The 16853-nt window shown below is 55.8% G+C and overlaps 1 protein-coding gene and 1 long non-coding RNA gene across 2 annotated transcripts; both read left to right on the top strand.

Moving 5' to 3' along the window:
- Positions 1–306: 306 nt before the first annotated feature.
- On the top strand, positions 307–3939 carry CCDC71 (coiled-coil domain containing 71). The gene is made up of 2 exons (XM_037829052.1): positions 307–367; positions 2316–3939. Exon 2 carries the CDS (start codon positions 2368–2370, stop codon positions 3781–3783), a length of 1416 nt encoding a protein of 471 aa, XP_037684980.1. The 5' UTR covers positions 307–367; positions 2316–2367; the 3' UTR covers positions 3784–3939.
- Positions 3940–5484: 1545 nt separating this feature from the next.
- LOC119528790 lies at positions 5485–16097 on the top strand. The gene is made up of 3 exons (XR_005215767.1): positions 5485–5521; positions 14515–14572; positions 15916–16097. It is a non-coding gene; the product is annotated as an uncharacterized LOC119528790 (long non-coding RNA).
- The last annotated feature ends 756 nt before the right edge of the window (positions 16098–16853 follow it).

Genomic DNA, 16853 nt, shown 5'->3' with positions numbered 1-16853 from the left:
GGTGACTTTGCACCACCAGGTCCTCTCTAGGAGGGTGTCAGTCAGGGCCCCCAATTTAGTCTTAGTCGGGTTCCCGCCTGGTCCTGCTTGAGGCCGCGTCCGATTGCCTCTGCTTCGAGACTCTCACAGGCCCGGGTGGGTTTGTAACGGTCTCAGCGGCCACCACCTCCAAGGAGCCCTCCCTGGTGTCCAGCCTGCCCCACCCCCAGACTGTGGCGGGGGAACGGGGTCTCGGGGGTCAAGGGTCACTGGGGAGGGCCGGGTCCCGGAAACGGAAGCGCCGGGCATTTCCGGCGCGCAGCGGGCGGCCATGTTGGAGCAGCGGAGGCGGCGCAGAGGCGCGTCTTGGGTCTCCGCGGCGGCGCCGGTAGGTTGGGGCCGCGGGCCTAGCCGTGCCGCGGAGTGGCTGTCCGCGGGGCGGCGAGGCGGGCGGGCCGGGCGATCAAGACTTCCTCGACACGAGCCCTCTGCCGACCCGGCCGAGACCCCCACCCCCACCCTGCCCCCAGCGGCCCCACCCTGGGGTCGCGCGGCCCCCTCTGGGCCCGCCCCACGCCATTGCGTGGCCACCAGGAGCACCCCATTCCTCGACCGGTCGCTCTGCTCCAGGGTCGTGGGCCCCCACCCCGAGGGTCCCCGATTAACCTTAGCCAGCTCCTATCCCTAGTCCAAGGCTTAGATGGGGCTTCTTCTGCCCCCCATTCTCTGTCACTTTTCCCTGCCGGCCCGGAGGGCACGTGTGAAGGGAAGTCAGGGACCTGGCTGCAGGCTCTGTTCCCGGAGCCTCTTGGTAGGCCCGGAAGACCCTTCCCGATAGCCCAGACAACCTGGGAGGAGGAGTCCCTAATCCACCCCCAGTATCTGCGCCTGGGGGGTGTAACAGGTTTCTCCTTAATATACAGTTCACGGCCCTGGGAACTACGCCCCCTCAAAAAAAAATCAAACGAAGGAACGAAAGTCACGTGCAAAGATTGTGCTTCGAGAATGGCCTCTGGAGAGAGGAAGTACCCCAGACACCTGAGGATCCAAGAATGTTTCCAAACAAAGAGCCCCAAGGCACTTCCTCCAGGGGATTTTGAAGACTTCCTCTGCCCCATTAGGGCGGTGGAAAGGAGCTGTGTAAACGTGCCTCCTGGCCCCAGGGACCTGCTTGATCCCTGCTGATCTTTTAATGCTCCTGATGCAGCAGAGGAGGTGTCTCTTGCCTTTGGGAGCCCTCCTGGTGGATTGGGCTTAGATATTAGTCATGATTAATGGCTGCAGCTTCTTCAGAGAGGTGTAGCAGACTTGAGTGTTCCCAGAGAGCTCTATCCATCTGTATGGAGGTCCGAAGCCCTCCAAGCCCTAGTGTAGGACAGCTCAGATCTCTAGTGTCCACTTGACACCATTGTATTTGAAGCCTGTGGCTCCCACTGTCCTTAGACCCTTGATCTGGCTGCCTGGCCACTAGGCTATCTTATTACCTCAGTGGCAGCTGTGGTTCATCAGCTTTTTTGTTTGTCTTGAAGGAGAGTCTGGCTCTTTCCTTGGGGTTGGTCTCCATGACTCTAGGGCTAGGAATTGGACTGTTGAGTGGCTTGTCTCAGCAGAACCTCTGATGGGCAGGGAGATTCCCCCAGTGGCACCTGAACACTAGCAGCTGGAGGAACAGAAATATGCATGGACACATTTACCCCTGGGTGTAAGGGCCCTCTGTCCAGCATTCAAGGCTCTTTGGTATCCTCCTCTCACCTGTTTTTCCAGCTAGACCCCCAACCCTGACCTCAGATTGCAGCCACACTAGGTATGACTCTCACCTTGGAGTCATTACAGAGGCTATTCCCCTTTTTGTCCCATTTCCATCTGGCCCTCTCTTACTCACCATGTCCCAGATAGGTTTTGTCTCTTCTAGGACTCCTTCCCTGATACACTGGCAAACTGAACTGGGTGCTTTAGGTTACTCCCAGGAACCTGTAATGGTGGCTCTGTCTTGCCTTTAGGACTGGGCTCCTTGAGACAGCGATAATTGCTTGTGTTCCCAGGGCTGAGTGCAATACTAGGTTTTTGATCTCAGAAAATATAGACTTGAATTAAAACAGAATAGGCCCAAATCTTTCCCGGGTCCAACAGCAGTTTGGATGGCTCTGGGGAGCTTTTGCACTTCTGTGCCTGTATTCTGAAGGGAGCCGCCTCTGACCCAGGGAATTGCTTACTCCGGCCACACCCCTCAATGTTAATTGGTATTGTGGAAGTGTGGTCCCTGATTAACCTGTCTAGCTGTCCTGGCACTTTATCTCAGTGCCATTCTCATTGACTCTTTTCCTCTTGCCTTGGAGGTACCAAGCGCTGGTTTGTGGACACCCAGGCAGATCAGCAGTGCCTAATGCCATGAGTGTGGTGGTGCAGCATGTGGAGGAGAAAGCTGTGCACTCCTGGTCGCGTATCTCCACGGCAGGGAAGAAAGCCTTGGAGGAGGCGCTGCTTGTGTTTAATCCTATGAGTCAAGATCTCAGTGCTACAGAGGCCCAACTTGTGGCCTTCCTGCAGGGCCTACGGGATGATGGCTTCCAACCCACTGTCTTGCGCAGTGGCGATGTCTATGGCTATAGTTCTTGCACAGCCAGTCCTCCAAGCCAGACAAAGATGGAAGCTCGTGCCCCTACCCCAGCTGCCACATCACCTCCAGCTAGTGCTCCCCGAACTGCCATGCGGCTGCCTGCAGGCCGGGCCACACTCCTCCCCATGCCACTTTCTGGCAGGCTAGCCAAAGCATCCACACCAACCCTCCCCAAGCATGCTACCACCAACCTGCTGCTGAGCTCCCTGAAGCAGTCAAGTGCTAGCCAGGCCCGAGGTGCAGCAGTGGGCTTTCCAACCCACCTCTATCCAGGCGTTTACCCTGCCATGCGGCTCTCCGTTGTCCTCGAGGCTCTGGTTCCATTGAAGACCCCCATGCCCTGCTTGAGTGCCAAGCACAAGGCACAGTCACTGCAGCTGTCACTTGACTCTCCCCTGAAGCTGCAGAAGGGTCCAGGGAAAGGTTCAGGGAATCCCTGTCCCAAGGTTCCCAGAAAAGTCACAAACAAGAGCCCAAAGTGTCTGACTCGCAAAGTCCCCAGGGCTGGACCCCAGCGAGGCTCTGGGCCCCAGAGCAAGACCTTTAAAGCTGCTGGGTCCTTTAATGGCCCACAAGTGAAAGGGGGCTCTGCCCTGTGCACCAAAACCACCCAGGCCAAGACAGTGGCCAAAGCTGCCTCTACCCAGGTAAAAGCTAGAACAGTTGCCAAGACTGCCTCAGCCAAAATGGCCCAGACACAGGCCAAGGCTGCCCAAGCCAAGGTGGCCAAGGCCCGGTCCAAAGACAAGGTGGCACGGATTAAGGCCAAGATGGTGCAAATCAAGGCCAAGACCAAGACAGCACGGGCCAAGGCCAAATCCAAGATACCACAAATCAAGGCCAAGGTGACTCGGACCCAGCCCAGGAGCAGAGGTAGGCCCAAGGGGTCTATTCAGGTCAGGACTGTGAGGAGGGGCCAGAAGAGCCACCCTGAGACTGTGGGACAAAAACGGGAAAGAGCCGAGGAGGCAAAGGAGCTTTCTCCCCAGAAGAGAACACGGCTTGGGCTCCCATCCCCTAAGGTGCGACTAAGGCCTGCCACAGCAAAGCTGCCGAAGTTCCGGGCCATCAAGGTGGACAGAAGGTCCTCAGATGATGAGGTACGGCAGCAGGCTCAACAGATCCTTCGAGTGAACCTTTCACCAGTGATCCGGCTCCAGCCACTGCTGCCATACTCCACATCCTGATTCCCTTACACAGCAATGTTTGGGAGACTGAGCCTAGCCACTTGTGTGGCCAGCAGTGTGCAAGGCCCATGGACTCCACAAACCCAAGGACTCTGGGTGCCTCTTGAGAGCCCTTGTGGCTACCAGCCTCCTTTCAAAGACTAGAGGGTATTGGGTGGGGTGGTTGGGGTGGGTGGGCGGGAGGGGTTTTCTCATGGTGCGATGCGCTATGACTTGTTATTCTTCAAGTTGTATGTCCACTGTTGCATTGATCACGTTTTATACCTTTCCACCACCCAGTCTCCGTGCCCACCCTCCATGGTGGGTGGGTGTGGGGGGGGTTACGGCTCTGGGCAGTACAACTTGAGCAGATAAGGTAAGTGGCCTCAGGAACAGGCCTGGTAGATGGTCCTGGTAGCCTGGGGGCAGGTCATCAGTGTGAATGAAGGGATGATGGGTAGTGGTGTGGGAGTGGGCAACTCCTGGGCTCCTCTAGGAGAGATGGGGGGCAACTTAGATGCAGCAGCATCACCTTGACTGGCTCTGTGGGTGTGTATATCCCTTGAGGATGGGGTGCAGATCTTCTCTGAGGTTGGACACTTTCCGTTGAGACTGTGCTGGTTTGTATCCAGACAGTCCCCACACAGGCGAGTATTAGGTGGCCCTATGAGGAAACTCATGGCCAGCAGGTTTCTATGCCAGGGAAGGGGCTTTGTGGCATTTCTCCTCGGGGGCTGAACAGACAGCCTGGCCTTGTCTGGCTGAAACTTTGAGGCTTTGCCCATGCTTGTCTGAGGTGGGGCCAAGCCTAAATCAACTGAGCTGCCTCTTCCACCTGCTTTTCTTCTTTGAGAAAGTAACACCTCAACTTCCTAAAGTGGTGGTGAAATACTCGGGGTTAAGTTGGTCCAGGTCTCTGCCTCGTGGGTCCATGGAAGCTACTCCTACTAACCACAGAATTTTTTCTTTGGGTGGGCTGGGTACCTGCAGAAGCAGAGCCAGGAGAGTTCCATGATGGCCACCCACCATCAGCAGGGCTTTCCGCAAGGACTCCATGCTATCTACACCCAGGCTCTGCTGTCCAGCCTCAGGATCCCCCAACACATCAGTGAAAGGGCCTGTGTGTTGCAGGCAGAGTTGGCCCTTCCTGCTTTAGAGAGGGGGGCAGGGCCCTGGGCAAAAATAGCTGTCCTGCCCATCTGCCAATCAATCGCCAGCTGCCCAGGCTGAATAGTGACTGCTGGGGCAGGCTGGGTGGGGGACATTCCCCAGAGGTGCCTAGAGACAAGGAGCCTTTCAGGGCTGGGGGTGGGAGCATCATTTGAATGAGAATCAGATCCTTTCTGCCTCTTTGAGTTTGTCTGAACTAGGGCCCCACTAGCGCCAGCTGGCCTGGATGTTGGACCTGTGGAGAGGCTCTGCATGTTTTTTGGTATCTCCTTCCCGTCCTTTATTCTGCATCTGGTCGCTGCTATTAACATCCTTCCCCTGGATGCATCCCCTTTGTTCTCCAAGCCCTGGGAACCCCCTTGCTCCCAGTTGTGCTGTAGCTTCTCCCCTGCGTGTTCCTTGCCTCTAGCAGTTCTGCTTCCACCCACTATGTGAGTATGGGGGTGACTTGGGGTCTATACTCAGCTCCCCGCAGGTGGTTCAGCTTAGAGCCCACTGCATTCTCTCTCTCAGGCCTGATTCCAGTGCCCAAGACCCTCATCTGTGCTGGGCCTTGTCCTTCCCATTCTGCTGCTGCTGCCACTGTTGGGTAAGGATTTGACTTTTCCCAGAGAGCCAGCCAGAGCAGGGAGGAGGAATTTCTAGGCCTCTCTGTGGAGTGGGGTGAGGTGTGTACTACTATATCTACTCAGATCCTACCTCCTCAGTCCAGGCTCCCAGAACCGTTGGCCCAGAGGTGCCAGACATGCTTCCCTCAACCAGCTGGTCAAGTGGCAGCTACTATCTGCCCACTGGCAACCTGGTTGTTGGCTGTAGCCAGAACCTTAGACCTTCATCACCTTTGGCCTGTGGGGCCCTGAGCCCTACTGTACCATCAGTCACCTGCAGGTGGGGAGGTGAGTGGGGGCTTCAGTTGGTGGTGTTAGGTGTGGGGACAATGTCATTTGGGTTGTCTTGGGTTGGTTTCAGCCCAGTAGGTATCCAAGGCATTGCTGGGGTTGGAGAGACAGGTCTGCACTGTGCCCAGTCAGTCCCCTTGGGTCCCCCCCCCCCAGGACTCTGAGAATTGCTGCTTCTATGACTCTTGGGCCCAGGGAGGTCATGGCATTGAGAATGTGATCTCATGGAGTGGCCATGGTGGGAAGAAGACCTGGTGGCAGGCAAAGAGCAGTGTGGGTGTCAGCGGACCTATCTGTGTGGGTCTGGGGTCCAGGGTCAGGGCCTGGTCACTGACCACTCCTTGTGGAGAACACCACCGTCCAGCTGGACCTAGCAAGTACCTTCTACTTTACCTACCTCGTCATGACTTTCACGGTGACCCAGCACTCTAGCGTGATGGCTTGCTAGCTAAGCTCTGACCCAGTGGCCTCTCCACCTGATGGCCACCAGTGGTTATTCTCTCAGTGATCCAAGAACCACCCCTTATTTCCAGACATTCCACCCAGCAGCTATGCTCCTTGAGTGCTCAGAGGACCATGGCAGTTCTTGGCACGGGATCAATACTTTGCCCACAACTGCTCTGGCCTCTTTCCTGGGATCCCATCTATGGCCAGTTTTACTCAGAGCTCAATCCTTTCAGTGACGGCAAGGTCAGGCCCAGGGGACGTGGAAATTAGGTCCTGAAGTGAAGCCAGAGGCTCAGGTCTACTTCCCCTCCGATAATTTTCAAAGTTCTGGACCCGGCCATTCAGGTGGAGGACCCTAACAGTCCTGAGATTCAGGGTAACTGTCCCCCACAACCAATCCTTATATTCCTTATATGTCAGGATAGAGCCAGATATTGCAGCAGGAGTGAGGCCCTGTCTGGGGGCACATTCTGGTGTGACAGGGCAAGCAGGCCAGCCAGCTCTGTCCCCCATTATGGTCTCTTTTGTGGCTCCTGTTGTGATCCCCCTGTGGTGGATCCCTTCTCCCCCCACCCCCCTGCCATTCCCCATCCCTGTTCCCCTGTCTCTGTCCCTTACTCCTGTCCCATCAGTGAACCCTTTCATGGGTCACCATCATGGTTTCTCATTCCTGCCTCCATCACTGTCCCTCATTGTGGTCCCCATCACCGTTCCTGATCTATGTCCCTAACTGGGTAACTGTCATTGGTCCTGCTCTGCCTGTTTCATGGCCCCTGGCCATGGTTGGTGCCCTTTGTCCCTGTAGCTGTCTCTAGGTGGCACCACTGGTTGTTACCCTTTCCCTGAAAAGTAGATGTCTTGTTAAAGAACAAGAGAAAACCACGTAGCCATAACCCAGCAGGGCAGCCCATAACCAGGCCAGGAGAGTACCAGAGCAGTAGGACAAAACCCAAACCAGCTTTTTCTGTGTATCCGCTGGCTGCTATTGTCCACCTTGGCCCAGGCATTACCAAATGCTCACCCTGCGGTTCCACAGCAGATCCCCCAGCCCCTATTGCTCATGCATCCACTTAGAAGAGAGAGTAGGCCTGGCAGAGGCTTGGTAACTTGGTAACTGCCTTGAACTGTGGAGCAGAGAGAGGAGGCATGGACTCATCCCTCCAATCATGTGTTCATTTAACAAATGTCCATTAATTGTCTGGGTCATGCTTGATGGGGAGCAGACAGAAAGATATCAAGGAGAGAAATCACTTGGGCCCAGAGACAAAAAAGTTCAGTTAGTTTTATAAGTAGTAAGATTTTTTCCTCTTGACTGTCTTCTCAGCTGGTGTGAAAGTGAGAAAGATAATTGATGAAAAGGCTAATACTTCCTGCGGTTTGGCTGGATGAGCAGATTTCTAATTTGGATGAAGGGTTGGGGAGTGGGAACTTTTACTGTGTTGGTGAAGCAGGTTTGAGGTACCTGGAGACAACAGAACAGGGTGTTCAAGAAGTAGTGGGATGTGCAGAATTTAGCTCAGGAGCAGCATCAGGTCTGGGGATGGGATTCTCAGTGCAGAGGCAGAACCCTCACTGTGGGGAAGTTGTGATCATTCTTGGAGGGTGCAACAAAGGGACCAGGGATGGGGAACCCCACAGCATGGGTGCTAGAGGAAGTGGCTGCAGGGATGCAGAGAAGGGGGCGGGACCCCCCCCCCCAGTCCCAACTGTGGAGGATGAGGACCAAGGTGCTTGAGGTCTGACTGTGTCCCCAGAGCTCCTGTGTGTTATCATCCTCTGTGTGAACTTCTCCAAATTGTATGTGCTGGTGACAGGCACCTGGGAGACTTCAGAGGATGCTACTTCTACTATGCTCTCTGTGAACTTGTGGTCTAGGGCAGCTGCCTGTGCCATAGCCACTCCTCTGAGTGCGAGTCCGCACCTGGGGCCCCAGCCCATGTGGAAGGCATGGTGAGGGTCACACAGAAGGGTATTCTGTGACCGGTAGGGTGGGAAGACTGGGGGATGGAGGCAGACACATCCTGCCCTCCTCCCTACCAGATGCATGGCCTTTGTGTCTGCCACCACCACTCAGTCGGTGCCCACTGTGGGCACTTTCAGGACCTTCACTGGGACCACCCGTGGCATGCAGCAGAGCCTGGGCAACCCCATGCCTGCTGTGGTAGGTGCCACAACCTCCTCTGCCTGGCCATACCTGCCATGGGTCAGCCTATCCCATTTCCACCTCCACAGTTCTGCCCCAGAATGTGAGTGCCATGGGCACACCCACAGCTGCCACTTTGACATGGCCTTGTATCTGACATCTGGCAATGTGAGTGGAGATGTGTGTGACACCTGTCAGCACAACATGGCTGGGCATCACTGTGAGCTCTGCCAGCCCTTCTTCCACTGGGATTCCTGGGAGGATCCCTGTTCCCCTTGCTTCTGCATCCGTAAGTCTTCCAACCCCATTCCAGCTCTGACGCTGATCCTTCAGCTCCACAGTAACCTCTGACTTAACTCTATCCTCACCTTTGTCTCCTGATCCAGCCTGCAACTGTGACCCTGTGGGTGGCCTGGAAGGTGGTTTGTGTGATGCCCACACAGATGCCCTCCTCTCTGGGCAGTGTTGCTGCAAAGTCCACGTCTGGGGCCAGTGTTGCGACTCCTGCCAGCTGGTTACTATGGCCTGAGCCTTAGTCAGAGGGCTGCCAGTGTGAGTGACCCTTCCACAGGGCTCCCAGCCCTGCATCCTCCCTATTCTGCTCCCAATCACTGCTTTAATGATGTGTGTATTTCCCTGGCAGCACCATTAGCACCCTGAGAGCCCTGTGCCTTAGCCTGCAGGTATGATCCCTGGGGCCGGGTCCCTGGTGCTCATGCCTGTGATCCCTCCAGTGGTGCCTGCCACTGCAAACGCTTTGTCTGTGGATAGGACTGCAGCCATTGTCTGGTGAGCCTTAACCCACCCCATATTTGACCTTGACCTTAGCACTGATATTCTAGGAGCTGGTGATTGTAAAGCTGTGGTCAGTGTGGCTCTAGACAACCATGCACATGGGTAAGTGCCAAGGTTCTGACACTAGAGTCAGCACCGCCTCGGCTGGTTGTGCCAGCAAATGGCCTCAGGTGGGAGCTTTGGAAGCAAAAGCAATTAAACAGGTAACAAGTATTATGCACTGGGTTTAAAGGTGTTTCATGGCAAACATGTTTGGAGGAAGACTCCACCTAAAGAACATCTCAGTTCCCTCTCACCTCCCTTTGTTTAACTTCTGTTTAACCCTGGCAGCATCCTCAGTTCCTTCCTATCTCCCCTTCCTGAAGCAGGGTTGCACTAATGTCTCCTCTCTCCTCCTCAGCTGCATAGAGAGAGCATTCAGTCTCTGCCATTCATCACCCTGCCTCCTCCATCTCCCCACTCTGTCTGCCCTTACCAGACAGTCCCTGTATATGACCTTCCAGGCCCCTGATCCCCATCTCCATCCAGATCTCATTGTCTGCATTTCCCCTGCCCAACTGTTGTCTCTTGCAGCCCAAGTTCTCGGGTCTGAGCAGTGACCCCTCTCCCCCCAGGCTGCTGGCCCTGTGACTGTGACTTTGGGGGTACCTACAGCAACAGGTGCAGGGCAGGACCTGGGGGTTAGGGGCCAAGCTATGGGGATCAGGCTTTGACCCTGCCCTTCCCCACCCCCATGCTTGCTCAGGTGTTCAGTAGGGGACTGCCTCTGTCTGTGCTGCCTTCACCTCCGCGGCCGCCACTGCCATGAACTCCAATCTGGGCACTTTTGCACTGCCCTTGACCAGGCCACTACTGAGGCAGAGTTCGGCCAGGTCCTCCAGCCAGCTGATCCCCGGCTGCCTGTGAGAATCCAGAAAGGTCAGGGGCAGGAAGAAATCAAGGCTGAGACCTTAGGGCTCAGAGGAGGGAGTGAGTGTCCAGAGTGGTTTGAGACCAACAGGGAGGAGAGCTCTTTAGAGGAGGAGGCTGGGCAGGGTTGGAAGCATTAGGAAGTCCAGGTGGGAGGTCAACATAGAGGTTCAGTGTCACAGACAGAGCTCATATTCCCAAGGCAGTATGGGAGAGGACAAGGCCAGAATGTTGGAGGTCACTGACACCTGCTTTCCCCCAGAGACCCCTGGCTTGTCCCTCCCCATTGCACACAAGCCCCAGGGACCTCCCCAGGTCAGCTCTGGCCCTGGCTTCAGAGACAATGTGATCCTTGACATCCCCTCTATCCTGCCTGGCAAGTGTATCACAACCGCCAGCTGCCCAAGGTGAGGGGTCTGAGGAGTAGGGTGGGATCACAGGTCATTGGGTCTTAGGAGGGACAAGGACCCAGCGGTCTTGCAGGAATAGGAGCCCAAGTCCTGAGGATCCTTGGCCCTGAAGTGGCCTGAGCATCTCACACTCAGGCGCCAGTGGAACCCCTGCCTGGGCATCAGAGGGCTGGCCCTGCACTATGGGACTGGCTTGGATTTTGCACGTGTTGTCAGTGGGGTAGGTCTTTCTCTGCTGGTTCCCACATTCCCTTGTGCCCTGGAGTATAACATCATCCTGTGCTATAAGATCCAGGTTAGTGGTTGGTAGGGGTGGCAGGCAGGCAGATGGGTGGTGCTGGGTGGTGGGTAGGGGTGGCTGTGTGTCCACTGACCCCTGACCCCAGGTATCTGGAGACTGGCAGGCATTGGTCGGTGTCCGTACCCAATCCCTGCCCAGCATCACCTATGCCCATCTGTTGCCCTCAGAGCTGCTGTTCCAGGTAGGCAGTGCCCCATGACCCCCAACAGCAAGAATTCACTATGCTGTCAACACATTTGAAACAACAGTGAGACCAAATGAAAGAGCCCCAATATGGAATATTGTCATGTCATAGAATAGTCAAAACAGGGACTTAGTTTAAAACAAAGCGGGATTTAAGAAGTTGGTCTTCTTTCCATTGGTTGTATGCTGAACAACAATGACTGAGTCCAACAGAAATGGGCCATCCCTGGGACTACCACCTGTTCACCCCAACCTGTAGGGCTGTGGTTCTATCCAGACCTTTCTGCTTTGAGCTCAGAACACACTATTCCATGAACCTGGATCTAGGGCAGACCAAGGGGATGTGGGGGCCTAAGGGGAGCACCATTCTTCTGGATTCAGTGAGGTCTTGGAAGTTCCATTCCACATCTGGGAGAGACATGAATTACAACAGGACAGGATGGGGTCAGTGGGCTGGGGGTGGGGAATCACAGAGGCCTGGAGTTGCACCAAAAGAATTGAGATAGGCCGAGAGTGTAAGGGGTGGCATGGAGTCCAGGCCGGGGAATAGCACATGCAAAGCATAGAAGTTGAGAAAAGGCAGGAGCTAGGCCTCACAGGCCCTTGTCGGCCAGGAGAAGTGCTTAACCTTTATCCTTAGGGACAATGGGGAGCCATGGAAAGATTTTGAGCTGGAAAGAGACATAGGAAGAAAGGATTGTTGGGGGGTACAAATGGAGGCTGCTGTGAAAATTCCTGGTGAGAGATGGTGTTGCCTGAACTAGGCTGGGGTCATTGGAGAGAGAAGAGATAAAAGAGATTGGGAGACAAGGGGGACATGAGGGGGTGTTGAGGCCTGACACGAATAGGGCTGGCTTGTGTTGCCTGGGCTCAGTGTGCTGCCCTCCACCTTACTGCTAGGTTGTGCTCTTGCCTGGGTTTCAGTCTGTGAATTCTGAGACCACATAAAGCTTGGAAGAGCTCCGCCAGGCGGCTGCATGGAGGCAACAAGGATGGGGTGCTCAAGCACCATGCCCAAGGCCTGTACCCCTCTGGTCTGTAGTATCTCAGCCTTGCTCTACAGGGGTGGCCTTGGTGAGTGTGTGCTCCTGACCAGGGGGCTGCAGAATAGGGATTGCAGGCGGCACCACGAGGTTCATCTAATCTTGGCTTGCTTTCTGCCAGCATGTGAGTGCCACCTGCAAGGTTCACTGAACACCGAGTATGCCCTGCTGGGTGGGCAGCACCCCTGCCATCACCACATCTTTGGTCGTACCTGTGACCACTGCATGCCTGGGATCTATGGCTTTGGACCCACTGGCTGCAGTGGTGAACATTCAGGGTAGGTGGGCAGGGGATGGTAGGTTCGGTCCTGCCATCTCTTTTCCTTGTATGGCTCAGTTGCCCTGCCCCTCCCCCACAGAGTGTTGCTGCCATGCTGAGGGTGCCACTAGTGCCATCTGCAACCCTGTGAGTGAGCAGTGAGCATGCCAGGCAGGCCTTGCAGGTTGCCACTGTGACCACTGCCTCCCTGGATGGTGGGGCTTCCCACGCTGCCAGCCCTGTGCCTGCAGTGGACATGCTGAATTGTGCCACATGCTTACGGGTGTCTGCCAGGCTTGCCATGGGGCCACCATAGGCCAGCACTGTAAGAGGTGAGAACTGCCACTAGAAGGGTTGGGAAGGGGTTATGATGAGTGAGCCAGGCCCAAGCCCATGTGCTATCACCCCCAGATGTCTGGACGGCTACTATAGAGACCCTACCCTGGGCTCAGGCCAGCAGTGCCAGCACTACCGGTGTCCTGAGCACCCTGGCTCTGGCATCTATCATGGGAACTCCTGCCATGTGGACAGTATGAGTGGGCATGTCCTGTGCCTCTGTGCACCTGGCTATGCAGATGAGGCAGTGGCAAACTCATGGTCCTGGCCATTGGTTCACAATACCATCAGGTCCACATGGCACATCCTGCCAGTGCTGTCTGTGTGCTGAGCTGCAAGCACCTGTCCTCAAGGAGTTCTGTTCTGGGGAGGGAGGGTCAAATGGGGGAGAATTATAAGCATGGATGTTATAAGCCAGGAAGATGAACTGTAAGGTAGCTACTGTGTTCTCCACCCTCCTAGCAATATCTCAGACTTGCTGCCAGAGTTTATTGGACTACAGGCCTCAAAGGTACAGGATGACACCTGAGACAACCTCCTACCCCAATTCTCTTCAGGGCCCCACTGTGACCACTGTTCCTCTGGCTACTTTGGGTGCCCTTGGCCAGGAGGGGACCTCAGAAGGAGTCCATGCCGGCCCTGCCAGTGCAACAACAATATTGATCCCTTTGACCCTGCCACTTGTGATCCCCACAGTGGGCACTGCCTGCGCTATCTGCAGCACAGCCATGGCTCTGGTTGTGCCCACTGCAGGCCTGGCTTCCATGGCAGTGCCCTATGCCTGGGGGGCTGCCAGCATGAGTGTGTGGTAGGGGCATCTCAGGGTGGATGGGTGGCTTCTCCCCTCTGCAGACCCTGTCAAGCCTTCCCTTCCCTCAGGTTGCAGCTGTGACCCCTGGGGCACTGTCCCTGTGCACTGCCCATCTGGGGCTGAATCCTGCTTCTGCAACCAGGTCAGTGTGCAGTGCCCCTGCTGCCTCTATACACTGGGTAGGGACTGCAACCACTGTGCCCCCCTCTTCTGGAACCTGGGGTCCCTGGGGCTGTGAGTCCTACAGCTGCCATGCCCAGCACACTTTGCAGCCTCAGTGTCACCCAGTGAGTGAGTCCATGTGACACATGGCATGTGGCAGTGCCCAGGTATATGCAAATGTGTGCATGCCTAGACTTATACCAGACCTGTGGCTAGTATGAGTATCTGTGTGACCACCAGCCCTGGTGTGTGTAGCAGCAGTGGGCTCCTGTGTGACATTAACTGTGAGCCCATGGAAGAGTAGGCATGATACAGCATGTGCGTGACTCCATGTGCAGCTGTGCGTTAGTGTGTGGGTGAACCACTGTGAGTGCACCATGGCCAGAGGAGTGAACATGGTGGGGAATGAGGGAGGAGTGCCTGGGAAGGAGGGTGAGGAGGCACAGGCAGGGGGTAGGAATGAGAGCTGGTGCAGGCAGAGAGGTTTGGCCACAGGAAGCAAGTGTTTCCAGGAGGAGAGTGGTCAGCGACTGAGTGAGGTGAGGCCTGTATCCTATTTTTGCTTCCTTGGAAAGGAGAGGGCAGAGATCAGATGTAGAGGACAAGGGAGGCATGGGGGTTGAGGGCATGGTGATAGCAGGGGTGCACAGCTCAGGACATGGAGGAACACAGGGCAACAAGTAGGGAGATGAGAACCCAGTGTGTCCCTGGGAGGGGAGGGTTGGCTATGAGGGAAGTTGGGGATTGGCTGAGAGGGCCAGGCCAGAGAAGGCAGGAGGGGAGGGCCCTGGCCCTGGGGCAGGAGCAAGGCAAGGAGGGGAAGACTGTGCATGGGTGTGTGTGTGCCACCTCAACCACTCATTTACTTTTTTTCTCTCCTCAAGGAAGACCTTTGACCCTGCTGACTGGTCTGTGCTCTCATCCCCCAGGTCACAGTCACAGGTTAGTGCCCCTGCCAGTCAGGAATTGGGGGCCACACATGCTCTTGGTGACAGGATGGATATTGGGGTGACCCAGAGCAGGAGTGCAGAAGTGAGGGGGCCCTCATACACTCCACCCTAGGGGCAAGGCTGACCTGCAGGACCTACTCAATGTGAGTAGCAAAGGGAACAGTTGGGGTTTTCCTCAGGGAGAGCACAGCATGTTTATTGTTTCTCCCAAGACTTAAAGAAATATGCGTGAAAACAACTGTAGGGAAATAGTGTTGGCAAGGCCAGGCCAGAGATGCCTGCAGAGAGGATACCTTCCTGACTTCACTTTCTACCCTTGACCTTGGCTGACCCTTGCCCTGTGCTGTTTCCCTGCACAAAGGCTGTCGTGTAGTATGGCAGTATCCATGGCAGCTCTGACAGGTGGCTTAGATGAGGGCTGGTGTACACCTTCACATTCACACGAGGCACTCTCATCCTTCAGATCATGGGCTTCCTGGAAGCGAGGCTGGGGCAAGTGCCATCTGCTCCCTGCCCTGACCCTAGTTTTTCCCTGCAGACTGTGCCTGTGATCCACAGGGCTCCATCACACCTAGTTGTGACCCACATGGCACTTCCTGCCCTACTTGCTTCAACTCCTGGGACCAACACCTGGCTCTGCTCCTGCAACAGCTGGAAGCTGTGGCTCAGGAGGTGGCTGCCCTATGCCTGGGGATGCCTGGCTGGTGGGCAGCCCCTGGAGGAGGTATTGCAGCAGGCACAGGCACTCCTGGAGGCTCCCTCACCCACTGTGAGCACCCTACAGCAACTTACAGAACTTACAGAGTAGGCAGCTGGACTCAGGAAAGGGGTCTGGGATCAGTAGGGAGGGGCTTCCTTGGCCACTTTCCCTGAGTGAGGAATCCAGAGGGTTAAAGATTGACCTACCTGAACCCTGTGTCTGGGAATCAGGTAGGTTTCTCTGAGTGAGGAATCATGGAGCAGAGAGCATCTCTGGCCAGGCTGATACACCATTTCCCCATGGGAGAGAAGTGACTGCATTGGCCAGGACACTGCAGGCTTCAGGACAGGTTGTAGCTGAAAGGGGGCCATGGGTCAGGGGGCAGGGTGAATACCTGGAAGCATTATCATGAGAGCTAGACTGTGTAAAGGGCTTGGTCTGGCCAAGGTGAGGACAGGTGGGCTGGTGGATGGGCAGGAGGCGAGAGCAGGGGCTAGGCTGGGGAAGAAGGAAGAGGCCAGGTGCCCTTGCTTGAAAATCTAGGGGCACAGAAAGCTCATTCCCACCCACCCACCCACAGAAAGCTGATTCCCAGCCCTGAACTGTTCCTCTATTCACCCCTCTCAACCCTGCAGATGTTGGGGCCTAGGCTTCCTTGGCCCTGCTTTCCCAGGAGGCCATGCTCAGAGCCCAGCCCATGGTCACACTTGGAGGACTGGACAGCATCCTGGAACAGACCTGAGAGTTCCAGCATGGACACAGCAGTTGCTGTGGGGGCTGGTCTGGCCCACAGGGACAGCTATGTTGGGGAAGAAACTGAAGCAGCTGGTTGACAAGGTCTATAAGCTGCAGCTACAGTTGCTGGGGCTCCTGATCAGAACTAGAGTGGTGGGTGGATCACTAGGGGTGGGGAGGAGAAGGTGGAGGAGGGTGAAGACTCTCTAGTAGGTGTAGCCTGGTTGTAGGACAACAGGGGCTCTGTTATGTGCACTCCTCACTTGGTTACCCATCCCATTTACAGGAATGTTGGGCTTGGGGACCTGGGCTGGCCTGTATTCTTGCACCCTGTGGGGCTCCCCCCCTACCCTGGAACCTTGCTCATTGCCAGTGGGCTCTGGTTGCCTCCCACAACTCCTCCCACAGTCTGGACAGAGCAGTCACAGCCTTGAAGTGGCATCAGCAAGTGGTAGAGAGCCATGGGGGCCATGGGTGTGAACCATGGATGGAGTCACAGGGGACCATAGCTTGGCCACAGGGTGGCAGGAGTCACATTCCATATATCCACCCCCACTAGCTGCAGCAAATCCAGGCAACAGCAAGCTGCACAGGAACCCTGGCCCAGGAGATGTGGTGTCCTGCAAGGGGGCCCTAGGGTGTGGCTGTCATGGCCCATGTGTAATCAACTGTGCAGACTATCCAGTACTTCCTCACAGGTATGTCTGCTTGTCATGTGTCTGTCCACAGCTGAGGGCAGGGGAGGTGGGCATCCAGGATACTGCCATAATACTCCTTCCAGAAAGAAGAACACTCATAAGGGTTTACCAAAGGTCAGTTGGGAGCACTGGTGTGCTGG

The sequence above is a fragment of the Choloepus didactylus genome, chromosome 1 (genome assembly GCF_015220235.1).
Source record: "Choloepus didactylus isolate mChoDid1 chromosome 1, mChoDid1.pri, whole genome shotgun sequence".
NCBI classification, from domain to species: Eukaryota; Metazoa; Chordata; class Mammalia; order Pilosa; family Megalonychidae; genus Choloepus; species Choloepus didactylus.
The sequence above is the reverse complement of the archived record's forward strand: the minus strand, read 5'-3'. Positions and strand labels throughout refer to the sequence as shown.

What these genes read in the sequence shown, in the direction of transcription:
- CCDC71 (XM_037829052.1), top strand. Translation starts at nt 2,368, where the DNA reads ATGAGTGTGGTGGTGCAGCATGTGGAGGAGAAAGCTGTGCACTCCTGG.